Here is a 20,247-nt window from a genome sequence, read left to right as displayed (position 1 = left end):
TGATTTTGAAGCTAGACCAATTCACACGAGTTGTAGCGCGCACTTTTAACTCGTCAATGGCGGATCTATTCTTGCATATATATTTTTTTTACCCGGAAGTGACACAACCTCCTTGACTCGTCTATTTTTGTGTTTGAAACCAAACCAATTCACACTACTTTGTAACGTGTACTTTTAACACGCCAATGACGGATCTATTCTTTTTTTTTTTACTTGGAAGGGACACAACCTCCTTGACCCGTCTGTTCTTGTGTTTGAAACCATACCAATTCACACGAGTTTGTAATGCGAACTTTTAACTTGTAAATGGCGGATCTCTGAAGGGCCTAGAGGTGGCCCGGGCTACCCCTAGACTTTTTCAGCAAGGTGTAAAATTAGCGTAATTTTTTTTCTTGATTTTCCGTTTTATGTATCAGATAATCAGATGCCTCTAGATCCAAAATAACTTTGTTGAAAATAACATGTCTTTGTCTTTATCAATTTTATGTCCAAATATGTAGTTTTTTTAAATGTTTTCTACATATGTTTTGGGATGGACACTAGAGCGTTATTGGGCTTGAAGCTGTTGGGCTTGCTGAAAAATTTGATTATATGCTGCATTTTGAGCTAGCGGGTGTTTAGCTTATTATTATTAAAAGGAGAGAGAAAGAGAGTATACGTTATTTTTTGATTATGTATGTAGCAGTTTATATCTTTCTTAGATATTGATCGTTGTGTTTTGATGTATGTTGGTTTTTTGATCTTTGAGAGAGTTTTTATTGATTATTTTTGCATCTTTACACTTGAAGGTTTGGATTTCTTCTTGATTCATCATTTTATTCTTTAATTTATGTGATTCCTCTAAAATTTTCATGTGGATCAGTCACTATAACTCGTGTTAGGGATTAACTTGAAAACTCCTTCATTTCAATATACCAATAATTGATATTACTATATTATCAAGAAATTGGTTTTTGTATAAGGTCATATGTAATGAGGTTACAATTTGGACGATTTGAGCGTGAACAACCCCCACCCCCTACCCTCGTGATTTTTGGGCGAAAAGGGGCGGGGCGGGGCGGTGTTTTTTGGTCGCCGGGATGGTTTGAATAATAATATTATTATATTATAATGACCGTTGTACACGGTCAAATGTAAAAAAAATAATAATAATTAATTAAAACACTATATATATATATAAACATACACCATTCTTCTCCATTTTATATACAATTTATACCCAAATTCTTCAAAAAAATCTAGCAAAATGAATCCTACAAACAACCCGAACCAACCGAAACCCGTGGAACTCACCGCTATCATGACCGAAATCATCAAAAAACACGAAAAGTTTGTCGAGGAACTCAACGATACCATGAGAGAAACCAACAAACAACACGAAAAGATTGCCGCTATGATGGAGTTGCGGGAAATGAGTAAAGAATACGAATCCGTCAAAGCGGCCGGGTCACACGAAGGGCCGCATTGTTGCAACGACGACGGGTCGAAAAAATGCGCGAATATTATGGATATTAGTATTTTTTTAGTTATGTATTTTTTTTGTATTTCTTTAAAATTTTAATGCATTTTTATTTAATTATATATACTAAATTGGTTTTTATTTGATTAGTTTAATTATAAAAGAAAATAATAAAAAAAGATACTGTAGACCCAACTTGTAGCCACTACACCATTACACCCCAAAAATAAATTCTCACCCTTAGCTGATTGGGCGCCACGTGTCACAATTCGCCACCATTTGTAACCCCTCCACTACGCATAGCCTAATAAAGTTGAAATCTTCTTTATAATTTTTATCTTTCCAAATGTGGTAACCATGATTGGATGTAAAGGTGTAACTTTATAATTCTCAACTAACTTTTGCTTGAAAATATCTAGTGAAGCATTTCTTCAAATAGAATCATCTCAGCAATCTTGAATGGGTCCTAAATGGGTCCTACTAGAGACATCACCCAAAAATGAAAACACCCACCCACTACGCGGCTTATCGCCCGATCCGCCGAGGATCACCCTCTTTTGTCCTATTATGTCAACAGCTTTTGTCTTATTATGTTTGTACCAAATACGTAGCTTAGTGGTCGATCCGCCGCTTATCGAGTACAAGTCAACATCGGCAGATCAAATCCGTCATAAATATTACCTAATACGCCGAGGATCGATTGATCCGCCGCTGATCAAGACAATAATTTAATTTTGGCACATCCGTCTCCCTTTCTCTACATATATCATGAATTCCGGACCAGACATATATCATCGATTCTTTTTCTTAGTTGTGAAAATATTTGTTGTGAAAATATAGAAAGTATTTGTGTTTTGTGTTTGCTAAAATATAATGGACTTATATGATATTTTGTTTGGTGACGGGAACGACGAACAGTCGGGCTACGCATACAACGATCAGCCGGAGCAGTCGGGCTTGCCATATTTGAATGAACTTCCCGACTTGAACCATGAGCCGGGGTATGGAAATATCGAGCAGTACGACTTACCAAATCCTGACCAGGTTATTTAGTGTGTTTATATAGTACAACAGCGCGTTAGTTATTTTTTAAATATTATACGTTGTCTTGCCAAATATTTTTTATCAGGGGTATATCATAATAGGACATCGTCGAATACTTATGAGGCCAGAGTCGAGGAGTCTTATGGTCAGTCTTCGCAGCAGTTACATGTAGACGGTCCGTATTACGGAACCCAGAATTCGTACCAGATACCTTTAGGAGAGCAACCATACATGGCAAGACTATTCACGAGCAACGTCGTTGATGGCATTCAAGAGGCTCACGGCGAAGGAGGCGATGGCGATGTTGATGATGATGATGATGATAATGATGATGATGATGATGATGATGATGATGATGATGGTGATCGTTACATACGGGAGACAACATTTTCTTATGTAACTAATAATTTATGACCTTTTTTAAAAAAAATTATTATTATTCTTTTTCAACACGTTACTAAATATTACTTTATTTACATTATTTGATATCAGTATTTTGATTCTGTTGCTGAGTTGGTAGATTGGGTTAAGAAGACAGGACGTGAGCATGGTTGTGTTATCTCAGTGCAACGTTCAAGGGAGAGAGGTGTTGAACTTGTATGCAATCGAGGCGGGGAACCAAAATTCAAGGGAACGGTGAGGCATACCGGGAGTATTAAAAGGGGCTGTCCATTTAAACTTGTCGGGAGGTACCACGCGCCAGGTGGTTGTTGGAAGCTAGAGATTGTCAACGAGACGCACAACCACGAACCTGTTTTGTTTGAGGAGGGGCACCCGACACTAAGGAAACTGACCGACTAGGAAATTGATATGGTTGCGACATTGCATAGGGAGGGTCTGAGGGCTGATCAAATTAAGTCAGCCATAAAGAAAAGGTTTCCCGGTAACAAATGTATTGCTAGGGATATATACAACATCGTGAAGCTTATTGATAACCAAGATAAAATTGGTCAAACCCCTACGCAGGTACTTGTTTTCAGAATATTATTATTTTGTAAGTGTCTTTTTAATATATATTATTTAGAATATATATTGTTTTGTTTTATCATAATATATATATATATATATATATATATATATATATATATATATTCTGTAAGATTTAATAATAATATTATTTATAATATCATTTAATTATAATAATGATGTTTAATAAAAATATTTGTAATATTTATTAATATTTTGTTAAATCCAACGTAGGTACTTGAAAATTTTCTTCAAACCCATGGGTTTACCTTTTACACATGGGAGAATCCTTCCACCAATAGGACAAAGAATGTTTTCTTTTATCACGAGAAGTCGCTTACCATGTGGCGTGCGTTCCCAGATTTGTTGTTGATTGACACGACGTACAACACCAACATGTACAAGTGGCCGTTCGTTCAGTTTGTTGGTGTGACGTCGACATCAAAGTCTTTCTGTATTGCGCACGCAGTTATCTTTAGGGAGCAAGAGTGTAAATTCACATGGGCCCTGGAACGCCTTAAACACATGCTCGTCGATTGCAGGGAGCCGCATGTCATCCTGACTGACAAGGACCAAGCCTTGATGAATACCTGTGAAACAGTCTTTCCCAATGCTACCAAAAACCTTTGTAGGTGGCACATCATGCAGAACATACAGAGAAAACATAAGAGTCTTTTCCAGGATGATATCTTTAAATCATTCAATTACTGGTGGAAAGTACTGTATGCCTCGCCAACAAAATCTAATTACGACTACAATTGCGGTCAAATGGAAGCAGAGTTAGCTGGACACGACAAACGTGGTAAGTCTTTGTCCTTTATGTACACATGATTTTAGATTCTAGTTGTACATGTGTAGGTTCCCAGCCGGATCTTCACAGGAGTATCTCGTAACACGTAGGTGCGGAATCCCTACGTAATACGATACAAGCGTAAGATGTAGAATACGTTAAATCGAAACACGAACACACGTTACAATACTAAAACGACACGTTGTATTGCAACACTTCAACACGTGATCTCAAATCACAAATACACGTTCTTGAATCAATAATAAAAACAAGCCGTAAGTTGAGGTTAAATACACCTCGACAACTTCGCCTAACATGTTAGGCGAAGTTGTCCTAACTTCGCTTGTCCACAAGTTCGCCTACATCCCAGGCGAACTTGTGTGACACAATATCTAACACCAAATCAAACAATCTAACTCGATTACAGACACATACAAAACACTAGATACTGAACTACTGACATCATGCACCAACAGACTCCCCCTTGGCAGTAGCTTCATATCTCTATCTTCATTCACGTGTCTAGTAATCCCAAAATCTCGTGTCACCAGTCTTCAAGCATTAACGCCTTCTCTAACACAAACAGAAACCACTCTCTGATATTTCTTGGCTTCATCTTTCCATGCATGAATATAGAATATCTTTTTCTCGTTTAGCACCTGCAGGTCTGCTTGGGACAAATTCACCAATACACTCTCAGGACTTCTTGTTCATCTTCATCTTCCATAACCGCTTCAGTTGTTTGGCTATCAACATACCACCACTTTAGATTCTTTAAAACATCCTTGGGCATTGTCTTCATTGGCACTTCTTTCAAACACCGAATCAGCTTATACTTCATTACCATCCAAGGTTTGCCATCAGCTCTCATTCCTCTTTCCTTATCTTCAACTAGCTTCCCTTTCTGCGGCTTTAACAACTCAAACTTTTTCTCTTTGATACTCTCTTTCCACACAATCTTCCCAATAATTCTGGCCATATTATCATCACTTCTATTAATCAACCCCAACTTAGCCAAATCCTTCACCTCACACTCAGGCAAGGTATTCAAAGATCTCAACATCCTCTTAAAGTACTGAATCCCATCAAAACGTTTAATCACAAATAATCTCAACTGCTCATCATACAACCAGCATATAATACCCTTCTCCGATTCAGCATACCTTTGATATTGTAACTTTTCTTGAAAATGGTCGGAACCACTGGCTTCTTAGTCTTTACAAACCACTGAGCGTAGCCTTCTTTCCATCTCGGCTGCTCTTCCTATTCAGACTCATCACTTTCCATATCTTGACCCACATTTGCCTTATCAACGTCTGGGATATCGTGTTCAACATTGTCATCAACAATCTCTCCCTCTTCAATCTCCCTATCAATCACAATCTCAGCTCCTATCTTTTCAATCTCTTCAACTGGTAACACATCGTCATCACCCACAACATCATCATCCACCATTTCCTCATCATCCACCACCACAACATCTTCACCCCCTGATCCACCTGCTGTATCAGTTGACTCCCCCTGAGATGTGGAAGTCCCAAGAGTTTGTTCAGTTCTTGGCAACTCACCACCTACACCTTTCGATGCATTGGGATCATCGTCTCTATCATGACTTTTCTTTGTTCTCAAATCATCGCCCTTGCAGCTCGTCTCCCCCTGAGATGCTAAGAACTGCTTTAAAGCATCAAAAATTTTACCGTGCTCAACCAGGAGGGACGATTGGATCTGATTTTCTGCTACAAGGCGCTGGATAGCCTGAGTATTGATCAGATTGATTCTAGACTGTTCAGCCACTACCCGTTCAAGTGCAGCTATCCTTTCAGAGTCAGACAAGGTAACATCAAAATCGAAACGCATATGAGAAACGTCTTGAGCATACGGTGGAGGTATTCCCAGACTAGCAGGAGTGTCAGAAACAGATTGAAAAGTAACCGCGGGTGGTATTGTGACAGATAACCCCGCAGTAGCAACTAATATCGACTCTACAAATCTTGCAACAACATCCGATGGAGTAAGAGTAGGAGGTGGCAAAGAAACTATCTCAGGAGCCGAAAGCTGAAACGTGGTAGGTGGAGTGCCAAATGATGATGATGTAGTTATCACGGGAGCACATGAGATGATCGGTCCTGTCACAGTCATCGACACAGGAACCATAGTCATACCAGATAAAGCGGGTGGAGAAAAACGTACCACCCTCGAGCTTTCACCAGCTCCCGAACCCTCACCGGTTCTGACCCTTTTCGAACGGCGTATCAACCGGTCTAACTCCTCAAAATCAGACTCACTGTCATCCGAGTCTTTCTTTCTTTTTCCATGTATTCTTTCCTGTGTGACCAGAATCTGTCGTGCTTCAGCAATATCATCAGCGGAGGAGTCAGAGTCGGTTCTCTCAGAATCAGTTACAGACGTAGCTACCATCGATACATTTACACCAGAAACCTCTGCTACTGAGACTTGAATCTCTGCAGCAGGATCAACTCGCTCCATATCAAAGAACCCTTGGCCACCAAAAGCAGCTTCAAGATCTACCTGTTCCTCCGGAGCCACAACAGGAGAAGCAGGTAATGCTTGCTGTACCACAGGTGGTGGTTGAGGAACATCAGCCTGTTGTGGTGCCGGGTCCCGGAATTCATCACCAAGAGGAGCAACATAAGCAGGGTTTATCAAATAACCAAATAATGGAGTATGCCTCGGACGAAGCTCTAGTTTACTGCGAGCACTCGAAGACCTGCATTGCGCAAAGATCCTCTTGCTTACGCTCTCAACATAACAAATGGGACGGCGTTGAGGTAGCATAGGAGCTACATGATTCAAGATCATCTGTAAGAATCTTGGGTACATTAAAAATCTTTCACGAGCGACCGCGCGTCTCTGACGATCGATTTCATAAAACACCATCTGACTGAAGCTGTAAGGCTTGTTGTAAGTCAGTGCTGTCATTGCTGATTGCATCGTTGCACCCACACCGTCAGTACCAGCTTTACGACCCGACATGCACACAATCATCACGTGCATCAGAAAACGCCATTGATCCAATAAAAATCCCTTTCTCATCTGTGTGTCACCCAATGGACCCGAATAGCCCATTCGTAAAAATGCACCATCTCTGAATGGAGCCGGAAAGTCGGTTGGATCATTTGTATATTCAGCTCCGAACTGCAAAGCGGCCCTGATCTGATCTGCTGAAAACTACACCACCTGATTGTTCACTGTGGCGCGCATAACCGGAGGCTCAACTCTACAGTCATACTCTACCGTTCGCCAGAAATCTTCAATGTTCGGTAGAGAAATGGGTAGAGTTGTAGTAATAGCGTGGAAAATACGTGAGCGAACAAGGAAGGAGATGATCTAGCGATAATCATTGACACCACTAGCATCCGGATCCAACGTGATATACATGTTGTGACCTGGAAAGAACTGTCTGTTGTTGTCACCGCCCTCATCACCACCAGCACCACCAGCTCCCACTACAGCAGCCATATCCTGCACAACAAACGGTCTAAGTTAGAATATCGACAAAGCAGATCATAACTTTGCCTTTTACCATGAGCGAAGTTATGATAACTTCAAATGTGTAAGCGAAGTTAAACATATGGCGAAGTTGAGTACAACTTCGCCTTGACCTTAACTTCGCCTGATAACAAAATAAAACCTTTAAGTTAACAGGATAAGCAGTAGGCGAAGTTAAGTATAAGGCGAAGTTGAGGATAACTTCACCTAATCCTAACTTCGCCCCTGAACAACTTAGAATAATTAATTAATTAAAACGCAGGCGAAGTTATGCCTAGGGCGAAGTTGAGAACAACTTCGCCTAAAGCTAACTTCGTCTGAATCTGAAACGGCATAGTAACACAGGTCTGATCAAGGTTTGATCGGAGAATTGGTGATTGATAAGATAAAAGGATGTTACTATGAAGATCTAGACGATCAAATTAGTTATGAACACATTAGAAAGAGATTGGTTATCGGGTGTTTAAAGGTTTGCATGAACGAGGTCACAACTTGGACCAAAACGACATCAGATTAACATCATTGACAAGAATTATAAGTTATACCGAGCCTACACACCTTTAACACGGATTGAAAACAACTAATATCAAGGATTGATTCGAGGGTTAAGTTCGCCGTGGGTTAATTGAGGATAAGTTCGCTGGGTTTGTGAAAAATGTAATATAGGTTTGAAAGTACTCGGGCGAAGTTAAGGTTTACTTTGCTTACTCTTAACTTCGCCTCTGAACAACTTCGCTTATGGTCAATCATGGTCAACTTCGCCTCTTTACTAGTTCGCCTAATTTAAATTACAAAACAGAACCTTATAGTTTGATCAAAATGCAACAGTCTTTTAAAAATTATCCGTCAAAGATTTAAACTTTACGATCAAAGAACCAAGTAACCAAGTTTTAAACCATAAAACAAATATGCAACTTTAAATTTTAGTAAATAAATAAACGGGATCAAATTTCAGTCTTGACGGGGACCAGCATGTTTTAGAAAAGATCCGAACAGGAATCATACTAATTAAGTGGCTGTCACATAGATCCATGTTCAGCGGTATTATGACATAGAGAAACAGGTTGTAAGCAGGTATAAAGCTTAGTATGGTTTTTATCGCTTCTGTGATACGGATTAGGTTCAATTAAGCTCAAAATTTAGATGGACATCACATGAGAGAATGTGATGCCTCCTATCTATTCTCAAAGCGTATTTGGCTTTCCCCAAGTCACCCCGAGTTGAATTCGACCCGTAGTGTCTGATTAAACAATAAGTACATATCGATCTTTAGAGTCTTCTTCTCGTTCTCTTTCTTGCCTCTTGATCGATAAGTATAACATCATAAGCTTCAGAAGGCTTAACAACACACCTTTTTTTTATACTAAAGATTAACACAGCTTCAAAAAATAGATGACTGCAAGTCCCGAATCTGGATCACTGCAGGTACTTTACGCACTATCTTCTCGAGAATTAGAACACTTAGGAGCTCGTGTATGACTGGGTAATCACTTTTCTGCCTATCATTCGGAAAGATGTATGTGGATACATGCACAACTCTAAATGATTCTCCACATTAAATCGAGGAGATTTAGTTAGTATCACTTCTACTTTTACGCACCATAAAAAGCTACCATGACATTCAATGGCCGTTCTAGAGTCTTTTAGGCCTAATAACTTCACTAGTTAAGCACACAGAAATAGTATATCTATCACTTTCCAAGGTTGGATCAATTTTCTTTTAAACATTGTATTGAAACTTCCTATGAAGTTATAGACCTGAAAAATTATATCATCTCCGATAAAAAAAATTTTAAATTCTATCGCCCCGATCAAGTCGAAGTCTTCAGGTAAACGGCTATCTTGAAGATCCAATGGATCAGCTGGACCGACCACATACGAGTATGTGTTCTTCTAACTAAGTATGAACGACTATTTTTCAGCGAAAGAATAAAAACACATCTTAAACCGCCCCGGTCACTTTCAGTCATCTGGTTAATGGCTATCCTCATAATCTACTAGTAGAAGTAAGGACCAAACGTATCCGAAGATATGTCCTTCAAACTGAAGCAACCGACATAATTCTAAGCGATAAAGATGTTTTTTTTATTTTTTTATTTTTATTATTATTTTTTTTAAACGAAAAACCAGGTTACTCGGGATTGATCATCCCATTAAGTTCAACAAGATTTTGAAAACGATTTCGGTCAAACGCTTTAGTAAAAAGACCGGTGAAATTATCCAACGAATCAACCTTTTCTAGCACTATTAATTCCTTTTCAGCACAATGCCATATAAAATGATGACGAATGTTAATGTGTTTAGTTTTGCTGTGTTTGACGGGATTGTTAGTTACTGAGATTGCAGCAGTGTTATCAATACAAATAGGAGTTTGAATGAAATTCAGACCGTAATCACGCAATTGCTGTTGAATCCAAAGAACCTGGGAGCAGCAGTTTGATGCTGCCATGTACTCTGCTTCACAAGTGGAAATGGCTACAGAGGTCTGTTTCTTGCACTGCCATGACACCAATCTTCCTCCCAGAAACTGACATCCACTGGTTGTTGACTTCCTGTTCTGGTTGCAACCTCCATAGTCAAAATCTGTGTAAGCGACCAAATCCAGTTCTCCCCATTTCGTGTACCACAATCCCAACTTAGGCTTGCCTTTGAGATAACGCAAGATCCTCTTCACTCCCTTCATGTGAGATTCTTTCGGGCTTGCCTGAAAACGAGCACAAAGACAAACTACAAACATAATATCAGGTCTTGATGCAGTTAAATACATTAAGGAACCTATGATTGCCCGATATTGGGTGGGGTCCACGTCTTCATCACTGTTTGAATCAGCACCCAGTTTATGGTTGACGCAAACTGGAGTATCAAATGAAGTGCTGTCTTCCATCTTGAAGCGTTTGAGTACGTCATGGACATATTTTGTTTGATGAATGAACATCCCATCTTTCTTCTGATCAACCTGCAATCCCAAAAAGAAAGTTAATTCGCCCATGGCGCTCATTTCAAACCTTCTTTTCATGACTGCTTCAAATTCCTGACACATGGCGACTCTTGATGCAGCAAAAATGATGTCGTCCACATATACTTGAACTAGTAGAAGATCTCCCCCTTTCTCTTGACAAACAGTGTGCTATCGATCTTTCCTCTTTCGAACCCATTCTCAAGCAAATAATCGGACAGAGTTGCATACCAGGAACGAGGTGCCTGATGTAGCCCATATAAGGCTTTACTCAGTTTGTACACATGATCCGGAAAATCTGGGTCAGGGAAACCTGGAGGTTGTTCAACGAACATCACCTCATCGACTTTTCCATTTAGAAAGGCACTCTTCACATCTAACTGGAATACTTTCATCTCTTTGTGCGCAACAAATGCCAAAAATAAACGAATTGCCTCCAATCTTGCCACAGGAGAAAACACTTCGTTGTAGTCGATTCCTTCTTGCTGATTAAACCCTTTTACCACTAACCTTGCCTTGTTCCGTATGATTATCCCTTTCTCATCTCTCTTACATTTAAAAACCCACTTTGTACCAATAGCATGTACATTCTTTGGTTTTTCAACTAATTTCCACACCTCCATCTTCTCGAACTGTGCTAACTTTTCTTGCATGGCTTCGACCCATGAGCTATCCTTTAGAGCCATTTGATAGTTCTTTGGTTCAATCTGGCTGATGAAGCAGGTGTACAAACATTCATTTATGATACCTGTTTCTTTAATACTTGCGTAAACACAAGTGTGCTCATTCAGACTTCTTCTTGTTTGAACACTGTCAGACAGATCACCTATCACGTTCTCCAACGGGTGATTTTTGTGAATTTCAGTAGTCGGAACTGTACCGACCTCCAGATTGTTTTCTAAGTTCGAAGAGAGTTCATCTATGGGTGATTGATGTTGAGAGTGAAATGGATTGTAGAATTCTTCTTCAGTCGGGGCCGCTAAAGTATCAACAGCACTTGACGAAGAAGGTTGACTTTCATCGTATCGCGGACGTTGCACAACATTTTCCTCCTCGTCATACAGAATCTGTGAAGCAATTTTCTCATCAACTTCTGCAAAATCCAAGTAAAGCATATTAAAAGATTTGAAAAGTTTATCATAGTCAAAAGCTTCAGCGGGTCCCGTGCTAGGCTTTGGTGATTTGTAACTTGTAATATCCGTGTTACATACCACCTCAACCTTGCTGTTCGAAAAATTAAAGACTCTTCTGTTGGGTGTACCAACAACATATCCGACTAAAATACCTTCGTCGGCTTTCTCACCAAATTTTGAGTTTGTCTTTAATATCTGTGACACTCGTCAATTTCAGGTTAACTCCGTTAATCCAAACTCCGTCAATTCAAACTTAAGATCACTTGATCTATAACGTACATCTCATTACATTTAAAATAGAGTTTTAAATGACGCTTGACAATTACTACATGTGTAGTCTTTCGGGATTGCACCGAAACGCAAACGAGTTGACGCAAACCATTGGTGAATAAACGAAAAACAACCAAACAATAATTATGTGATAATTATGTGTTAGGCTTATGTGTTATTTGATAATATCATTTAAAACACTAACTCAAGATACAAACAAGTTACTTTAGGCTAGAAAAGTAATACTTAAAAGTTGAGGGACCTATGTGTAACATATTATTATTAAATAATATTAATAAACCCTAACCCTCTCTCCCACTCTCTCTAAACCCGACGGCAGCCCCCCCTCCCCTCTCTCTTGCGATCGGCAGCCACAACCACACCCATATCACCTTCGTTTTGATCTTGTTCTTCATAATCGGAGCATCCCACACTCGTTTCTAAGCATCTCTCACGTTTCTCTTGGTTGTTTTTGCGTTTTTAAGGTATAAACATGAAACCCTAGCTTTGTAAATTATGTATTAAGTGTTTATATGCTTGATTTTGATCTGAGGATGATTGATTATGCGTTGGTTATTGGTTTAGATAATCATATGTGATTTTGAACGGTGAAATATTGTTGAATCATTGATTGTTTGTAAACCCTAGAGGGTTACTACTGATTTTTATGAATAATTATGTTTATTACATGTTTGGAGATATGTCGTATGCTTAGGATGCATGTTAGACAATTGTTTGTGCTTGCTGAGTTTTGACAGCAGAGATTGTTAAACTTGAACGACATGTAACTTGTTAAATATAAAAGCAAACTGAGCTATTTATGAGTCTAAGAGGTATTACTATGAGTCTAGTTTCCAGAAAACCCAACCACGCCTAATTTGGAGGTGTTTTGGTTGCTCAAACGATTTAGATGTGATTAAAGGTCAAAACTGGTACTGGACAGATTGTAAGTTATGTTTAGACAACTGTAACTAAATGTTAATGTGGAAATTGGTTGAGGTTGTTAACACTACAGGGTACTATGTTGATTCTAGTTTCTATAAAGTCCAATTTGTTTTTGGACAAGTAAATGTTAACTTTTATTATTTTACAAAACTGAAGTGCAAATCTAAATTGTGAGACCTGCTGTTAGGTTGTTTTGTAATTATCATATCTCATGAACTACAAGACCAAATGAGTTGGTTCCACTTCTGGAAGTTAACATATTGAGTTAAGAACCTAACCCAATTGGTCTTGAATTAGTTGGATCTTTCATTTAACAAGAATAACAAATAACATTCTGTTGCGCATGATTTTGACTGCTGTGAGTTGCTGTAATGTTTTGATCATTGTGAGAAATCTATGTGGAATAAAAATACAATAAAATATGTTCTGGAAACCTAACTCATGTATGTTTTTGTGACGATTTTTGGTGAATTAATTGAGATGCTATGATCTGTTGAATAGAGTAATCTTTCAAGTAGAATTCTGTCTTGATGAAACTAGTTGCTGAACTTTGTGAAAATACTGAAACGTGCTAAGTACTAGATAATTGTGATGTTTTGACCAAATGGCCCTTGCGGGGAATAATTGCTAGTAATGTACAATATTAATACATGATATGTAAGTAGTTGTTCACACATGTAACGTATCACGAATGTGTTTGTTGAGACACACACAATTCACAAACGAAAACGAAACAAATTTTATGCATAGGTATTATGTGCCGAGTCTAGAGACTCGATAATAGTTCCAACACTTAGAAAATCTCATTTATTGTTTTAGAACGCTAGTGAGGATTTTTCTGTGACGCGCATCCTTTGGTTTACTCGTTTTTGGAATTCTTTGCAAACAGTGAGTTTCACGTTTCCCCTTTTAACTCTTTTAAACGCTTTTCACTTGGGGGAGAATACATACTCCGAAACGCTTTTAGATTTTGTTATTAGATTATATATCACTTGTAAAGGCTAAGTGGCAAACGAAACAACTGAAGTCCTTCACACATCGAACCGTTTAGTATTGGATAATAGCGAGTCACTGTTGAGTAGTACTACTGGGTTTGACAAACCCCACCCAACGCTAAGCTCGACTGGAGGTCGAGTGGGTGTAATTTTGGCTAACACATTACCATGGTCGGGATAGACCTCGTGGCAAGGCACATGATAAACAGTCAGCTTCGGTGTCGAACACTTAGTAATACTTGCTTTATAGGCTAGCTACCTATAGTATAATTGATTTAACACTATCTGGTAATGCAAAACGCTAAACGCAAAACGCAAAACGCAAACGCTTTATTTTATATAAACTTGTGAACTCACCAACACCGTATTGACACTTTTAGTATGTTATTCTCAGGTAGCCGAGGCGGGCGCGCGGTATAGGATCATGCATTACTTTGAACGTTACTGTTTATGCAAACTTGTTTTAAACTATTATTATTGGGTTTTTAAGTCGTCCTGCGTGACGCAACTTTTGGTTAAAGGTTTTACGCTTCCGCATTTATTTACACTTAAAGGTTTTCGTGGTTTGAAAACTTTATTTATGGTTTGATTATAACTAATGATTCCGATCCTGTTAGTTCACACCCTCTGACGGTAAAACTCTGTTAGTGGATTTTGAGGGTGTGACAATATCGTACATGGGGACCCGAAAGGTTCGAGACCATTCAAGTTTGGCTTTCTACCATGCATAAGTTCATAACAAGTTTTATTCAGTCTTTTAACAGTTAAAACACGATTAAGGATATAACAGGCTGTGGCAACAGCTTCAGCCCAGAACACCACGGGAAGTTTAGCATCAGCCAGCATAGTTTTGGCTCCTTCAATTAGCGTTCTATTCTTCCTCTCAGCCACCCCATTTTTTTGTGGAGTATACGGGGCGCTGTACTGATGGTCTATCCCTTTCTGTAAGCAGAACATCTCCATCTGGTAGTTCTTGAACTCTGTCCCATTATCACTCCTGATGTACTTAACCTTTCTTCCAACAATATTTTCAACCTTGGTAATCAAGTTAATTACCAACTGAACCGTCTCATCTTTTGCCTTTAGAAAGTATACCCAAGAGTATCGAGAGTAATCATCGGTTACTACCAAGCAGTATGAAGTTCCACCTAGACTCTTTACATTCACGGGACCAAAGAGATCCATGTGAAGTAGATCTAGGGTACAGACAATTAAGTTAACCTACTTGGAGTAATGAGATTTTTTGTGTTGCTTTCCCTTTTTGCACGACAAGCATTGATCTTCAAAGTTAAAATTCTTCAAGGGAACACCAAGCACCAGCCCATTATTGACAATGTAATTTATTTTGCGAAGATGTATATGCCCCATTCTTCGATGCCATAACTCTGACTCAGACTCAGTTGCCTTTGACAAAAGACATGATTCTTCGGTTGTCATCTCAGTTGACCTCATATCCATTACATACGTGTTCTTTTCTCTTGGAGCTCTCATCACCACCCATGCCTCTGGTATCTTGAAACCAGGATAGAGGACGATTGCCTCGTTTTTAGTAAAATGCACCGTGTAGTCTTTGTCACAAATCTGAGATACACTCAACAAGTTATGCTTCAATTCTTCAACAAAGTTCACCTTCTCCAACTTCATTTTTCCATTTGTCACTGTTCCAATACCAGTGATTCTACCTCCACTCTCTCCAGCGAAACTAACCCTACCTCCTTGAACAGGATTCCATTCATGTAACAAATTCTTGTTACCAGTCATGTGCTGGGAACAGCCACTGTCCACAACCCACAGATTGTTTATTGCCCTGCTCAACTGTTCCTGCACAGTTAAAGAAAAGATTAAAATCTAGGGACCCAAGACCTACTGGTCTTGGGTCGATTAAATCTGTTAAACGGCATCCCGTACTTTGGTTGTCCAAAGGCAGTTTGAGGATGATTCCTGTAAGGTCTGAAAGGAAACCTTCTTGAGGATTGACTATGAGGCCATCCAAACCTTAGTGAATTAACTGAATTATAATTGTTGGTTTGGTTGTTAACTGGGAAAAACTGAGATCGATTTCTTTGAAATCTTGGATTAGTCCAATGTCTGAACTTTGGTGTGTACGTATTCTTACTAGCATAATAATTACCATTCGTTTTATACTCAGTTTTCGGAGGACTCATACCTCTAAATTTTCTCTGATTTAGAGGACAATCGGCAATAAGGTGTCCTACTTGATTGCATCTGAAACAGCTTCTGTGTTCAACTTTCGTCTCAACAGTTGTTTCAGATGTTGAGGTTGCATTACTACCCGTTTGTCTAACATATGGTGGGACAAACGGATTTAGGGAAGAATTCTTTTCGTTTGGCTTATATTCCTCCCCTCGTTTCAGTAACACTACCTCTTCTTTTATCTCCCCCAATTCGGATGATTTGTCCGAATTTAATGAGACAGAGCTAGGAACAGCAATCTTAACCTTAGGAATTGGCTTACTTGTTTCGCTCTTATCAACTTCAGGTTCTTTAGTTGAAATTTTGACTGGAACTGTCTGACTAATCTCAACATCAGCAGATTTCTGATTACTAGGATTATAAGTATAGTTATTGTTATACGGTGGTGGAACTTCAGAAAAACCAATTCCCCCTTTGTTAACTGGGGAACGTTGAACACTTATGATGTGATCAAGCATTGCTGAGGAATTTCTAAATTGTTCAATTTTTCTGTTTAGTTCCACCACTTTTACCTAGTAATCAGCTATCTGTTTATCTCTTTCAGCAATTAGTTTGGTTTTTTCTTCTAACACTTCATAACTAAGATCAATTACTTGAATTTTATCAGCTAGACTGGCTTTAAGACTTCTGATATCTTTTTCACTAGCTTTTATTTTTACCGAGTAACTGTTTTCTCTAGTTTTAGTGTAGTGGTGATCTTCTTTTAACGTTTTAAATTGTGCGTCCAAACTAACAAACTGATCAGTTACAGTTTTCAATTGTTCAGACAGATTCTCACATTGCATACAATGAAGTTCAGAACTTACCTCAGAGAGCTGATCGTTCACTTCTGCCATATATGCTTGATTTTCTCCCGTCTCTCTCTCGCTCCCTCCAGTTTCGATGTTTACCAAATTAGCCTGTTCGAACACTTCCTCAACTTGCAGATTCCAGTTGTATCCACCATTCTGTCTAGATACCATAGCTCGATTCTCACTACCCCCCTCCATTATGTTGTGCAGGCCTGTTCTGACTGCGTTCGACTCTTTCATTTGTACATTCCTTGGCAAAGTGACCATTTTGTTGACAGTTATAACATCTAACCTTTGATTTGTCAAACACTGGTCTTTCTCCAACGAACTTTCTACCCATTTTCTTCATGAATCTCTTAACCCTTCTTACTATCATAGCCATTTGCCACTGCAAATCCATCTATTCCAAATCATCAGCATCGTTCTGATCATAGTCTTCATCCAAAGTTGCAGGGTCGACTATTTTACCTTTGATATAGTTCTCATAAGATGCAATGAAGGATGCATAGAGAGCAAACTGCTATTCAGCTGATTTAACACTCATGAGCATCTGTGAGTATTTGTTGGTTGGAACATTTGATGAGAAATTACCAGTTGTTTCTTGAGGTTTTGAAGAACTACTACCTCCAGCTACGAGACATACGTCGCCATCCATATTAAGAATCACATGACCATCTCGAGTTGAGTTGGAGTTTGATTCTCTCTTTGAGTAATAGGCAGACGATTCTGATTTTGAAATTGAACTTGAAGAGACTTTCGCACCATACATTCCCGGATCCTGAACCTGATCAGTTGGTGTCTCCTTTCGAACCATGATGAGCTCAAAATTTCGTAACTTATTGACTGCTGTTTCAAGATCAATATTGGCAAATTCTTTATCCTCTCTCATCAAAACCGTATACATTTCCCATTTTGGTGGAAGAGCATCAAGAAGTTTCTCCGCTATCTCCTCTTCTTTGTATACAATGGAGTAATTGCTGAGTTCGGTCATCAAGTGATAATATCCGGTGATGATATCGTCAAGTGATTCATTTTTCAGATACTTGAATACAGAGAATTGGGTTTTTAGTATCTTTGTTTTGGAAGCACGTATCCCCACATTACCTTCATATCGATTTTCAAGTGCTTCCCATAGCTCTCTAGCAGTTTTGTACTTTTTGAATGTATGAAGAATCTCTTGTGGAAGAGCCATTGTGATTGCTGCATGAGCTTTACTTTCTGCCTCATACATCTTTTTTTCTTCCTCTTCCATTTATTGTACTTCTTAATCTGTTCACGACCCTCAAACAAGGCTGTTGGTGGAATGTATCCATCTTGTATGCACACCCACATCTTAGCATCTTGATATTTCACATATTGTTCAAACCGATCTTTCCAAGCAACGAAATCAGTACCCTTGAGCATTTTTGGAGCTTTAGTTGCTGAACCGGCTTCAACCTCCATTTTTACCAGTTCTGTAATATTTATCGAAGTCATAATTGAAAGAAACACAACTCAAAACACAAGGAAAGTATATAAAAAAAATATTTTTTTTTTATTTTGAACAGTGATCAGTAGGCGAAGTTAATATAACTTCGCTTGAATTCAACTTCGCCTCACAACTTCGCTATACTCTTAACTTCGCTTATACTTAACTTCGCTTGATCTACAACTTCGCTTAACTTCAACTTCGCTTGATTGATAACTTCGCTTAACCTTATAAGTTCGCCTAAACCCTAAGAACAGTGACGGCAACTTCGCCTGATGAACACAAGGTTTTTGCAGGTTTTAATTTGACTTATTGCGAGGTATGCGAAGGTGTAATGGGTTATATTTGATGGTGGGTGATGGGTAAAACACAAAAACCAGGTATTTCAACGTAAACTCGTTCCGCGAATAGTCGAACAGAACGATCTTAACACTCGTGTGATAATCCTGAACCACACAATCACGAGCAAAAGCTCTGATACCAATTGTAGACTCCCAGCCGGATCTTCACAGGAGTATCTTGTAACACGTAGGTGCGGAATCCCTACGTAATACGATACGAGCGTAAGATGTAGAATACGTTAAATCGAAACACGAACACACGTTACAATACTAAAACGACACGTTGTATTGCAACACTTCAACACGTGATCTCAAATCACAAATACACGTTCTTGAATCAATAATAAAAACAAGCCGTAAGTTGAGGTTAAATACACCTCGACAACTTCGCCTAACATGTTAGGCGAAGTTGTCCTAACTTCGCTTGTCCACAAGTTCGCCTACATCCCAAGCGAACTTGTGTGACACAATATCTAACACCAAATCAAACAATCTAACTCGATTACAGACACATACAAAACACTAGATACTGAACTACTGACATCATGCACCAACAACATGGGCTAAAATGTTTTTTTTATTATTTGTTTGTAGAGGCTTTGTATTATATTCGCGACAACTGGTTGGTGTCGTGCTGGATTGACGACCGACTAAACTTCGGCGAGCATACAACAAACAGAGTAGAGGGCCAGTACACGAACTTGAAGAGATACCTTTCGGGGCCGAACAATTCGCTAGACTCTATTGCGGCGTTTGCCCTTGAAGTCGTGAATTCCCAAATGGAAGAAATCAGTGCGACCCTTGAAGACTCTCGTGTTAGGATCAAGAAGTACCATAAGTTGACTTTGTTTGACAAGCTACATAACAGGGTGTCACTTTTTGCTATCGCTAAACTTGACAAAGAGCTGACCTTGCTTGACACATTGCAAGATACGGGGCGGAGTGCAACCACCGGTTACAAACATCATGGGGCTTGCCGTGTGCTTGTAAGCTTAACTGGTACACTATTAACAATATACGCATTCCATTAAAAGACATAGACCCCTTTTGGAGGAAGCTCGATTTCAGTCCGGCGTCTGTTGGACACGAAGAAACAGACTATGAAGCGGAACTGGAAGATGTGAAAAAACAAGTTATAGGACTAAACAACCGAATGCAAAAAAAAGTCTATTCTCAAGTATAATGTCTGTTCTTCCTGGGAAATCAAACAAGGAGGAGCCTGAGAAACGAGAGGACCCTAGGGGGCGTCCAAATCTAAACCAACAAGCCAAGAAAAAAGATACCCCTAGACAGAGCTCGTACTCCCCGTCCCCGTCAACTGATACCCACAGACACAGGTCGTACTCCCCGTCCCCGTCAACTGAT

The 20,247-nt window shown here is 39.1% G+C and overlaps 1 protein-coding gene across 1 annotated transcript; it reads left to right on the top strand.

Annotated features, from left to right (window-relative positions):
- The first annotated feature begins 3,313 nt into the window (after positions 1-3,313).
- LOC143601921 (protein FAR1-RELATED SEQUENCE 5-like) lies at positions 3,314-19,913 on the top strand. The gene is made up of 3 exons (XM_077079199.1): positions 3,314-3,469; positions 3,704-4,271; positions 19,477-19,913. Exons 1-3 carry the CDS (start codon positions 3,314-3,316, stop codon positions 19,911-19,913), a joined length of 1,161 nt encoding a protein of 386 aa, XP_076935314.1.
- Positions 19,914-20,247: the final 334 nt, after the last annotated feature.

Source organism: Bidens hawaiensis, unplaced genomic scaffold, assembly GCF_021521415.1.
Source record: "Bidens hawaiensis isolate Kalapana, Puna unplaced genomic scaffold, B.hawaiensis_p1.1 tig00057628_1, whole genome shotgun sequence".
NCBI lineage: Eukaryota > Viridiplantae > Streptophyta > Magnoliopsida > Asterales > Asteraceae > Bidens > Bidens hawaiensis.
Note: the sequence above shows the minus strand (reverse complement) of the source record. Positions and strands in the feature narration are given on the sequence as shown.

Excerpts from the sequence above, each read along its gene's own strand:
- LOC143601921 (XM_077079199.1), top strand. The coding sequence starts at position 3,314 with ATGGTTGCGACATTGCATAGGGAGGGTCTGAGGGCTGATCAAATTAAG. Across the intron at positions 3,470-3,703 it reads TTGGTCAAACCCCTACGCAG|GTACTTGAAAATTTTCTTCA; the intron begins GTACTTGTTTTC and ends AATCCAACGTAG. Across the intron at positions 4,272-19,476 it reads AGCTGGACACGACAAACGTG|AGGCTTTGTATTATATTCGC; the intron begins GTAAGTCTTTGT and ends ATTTGTTTGTAG.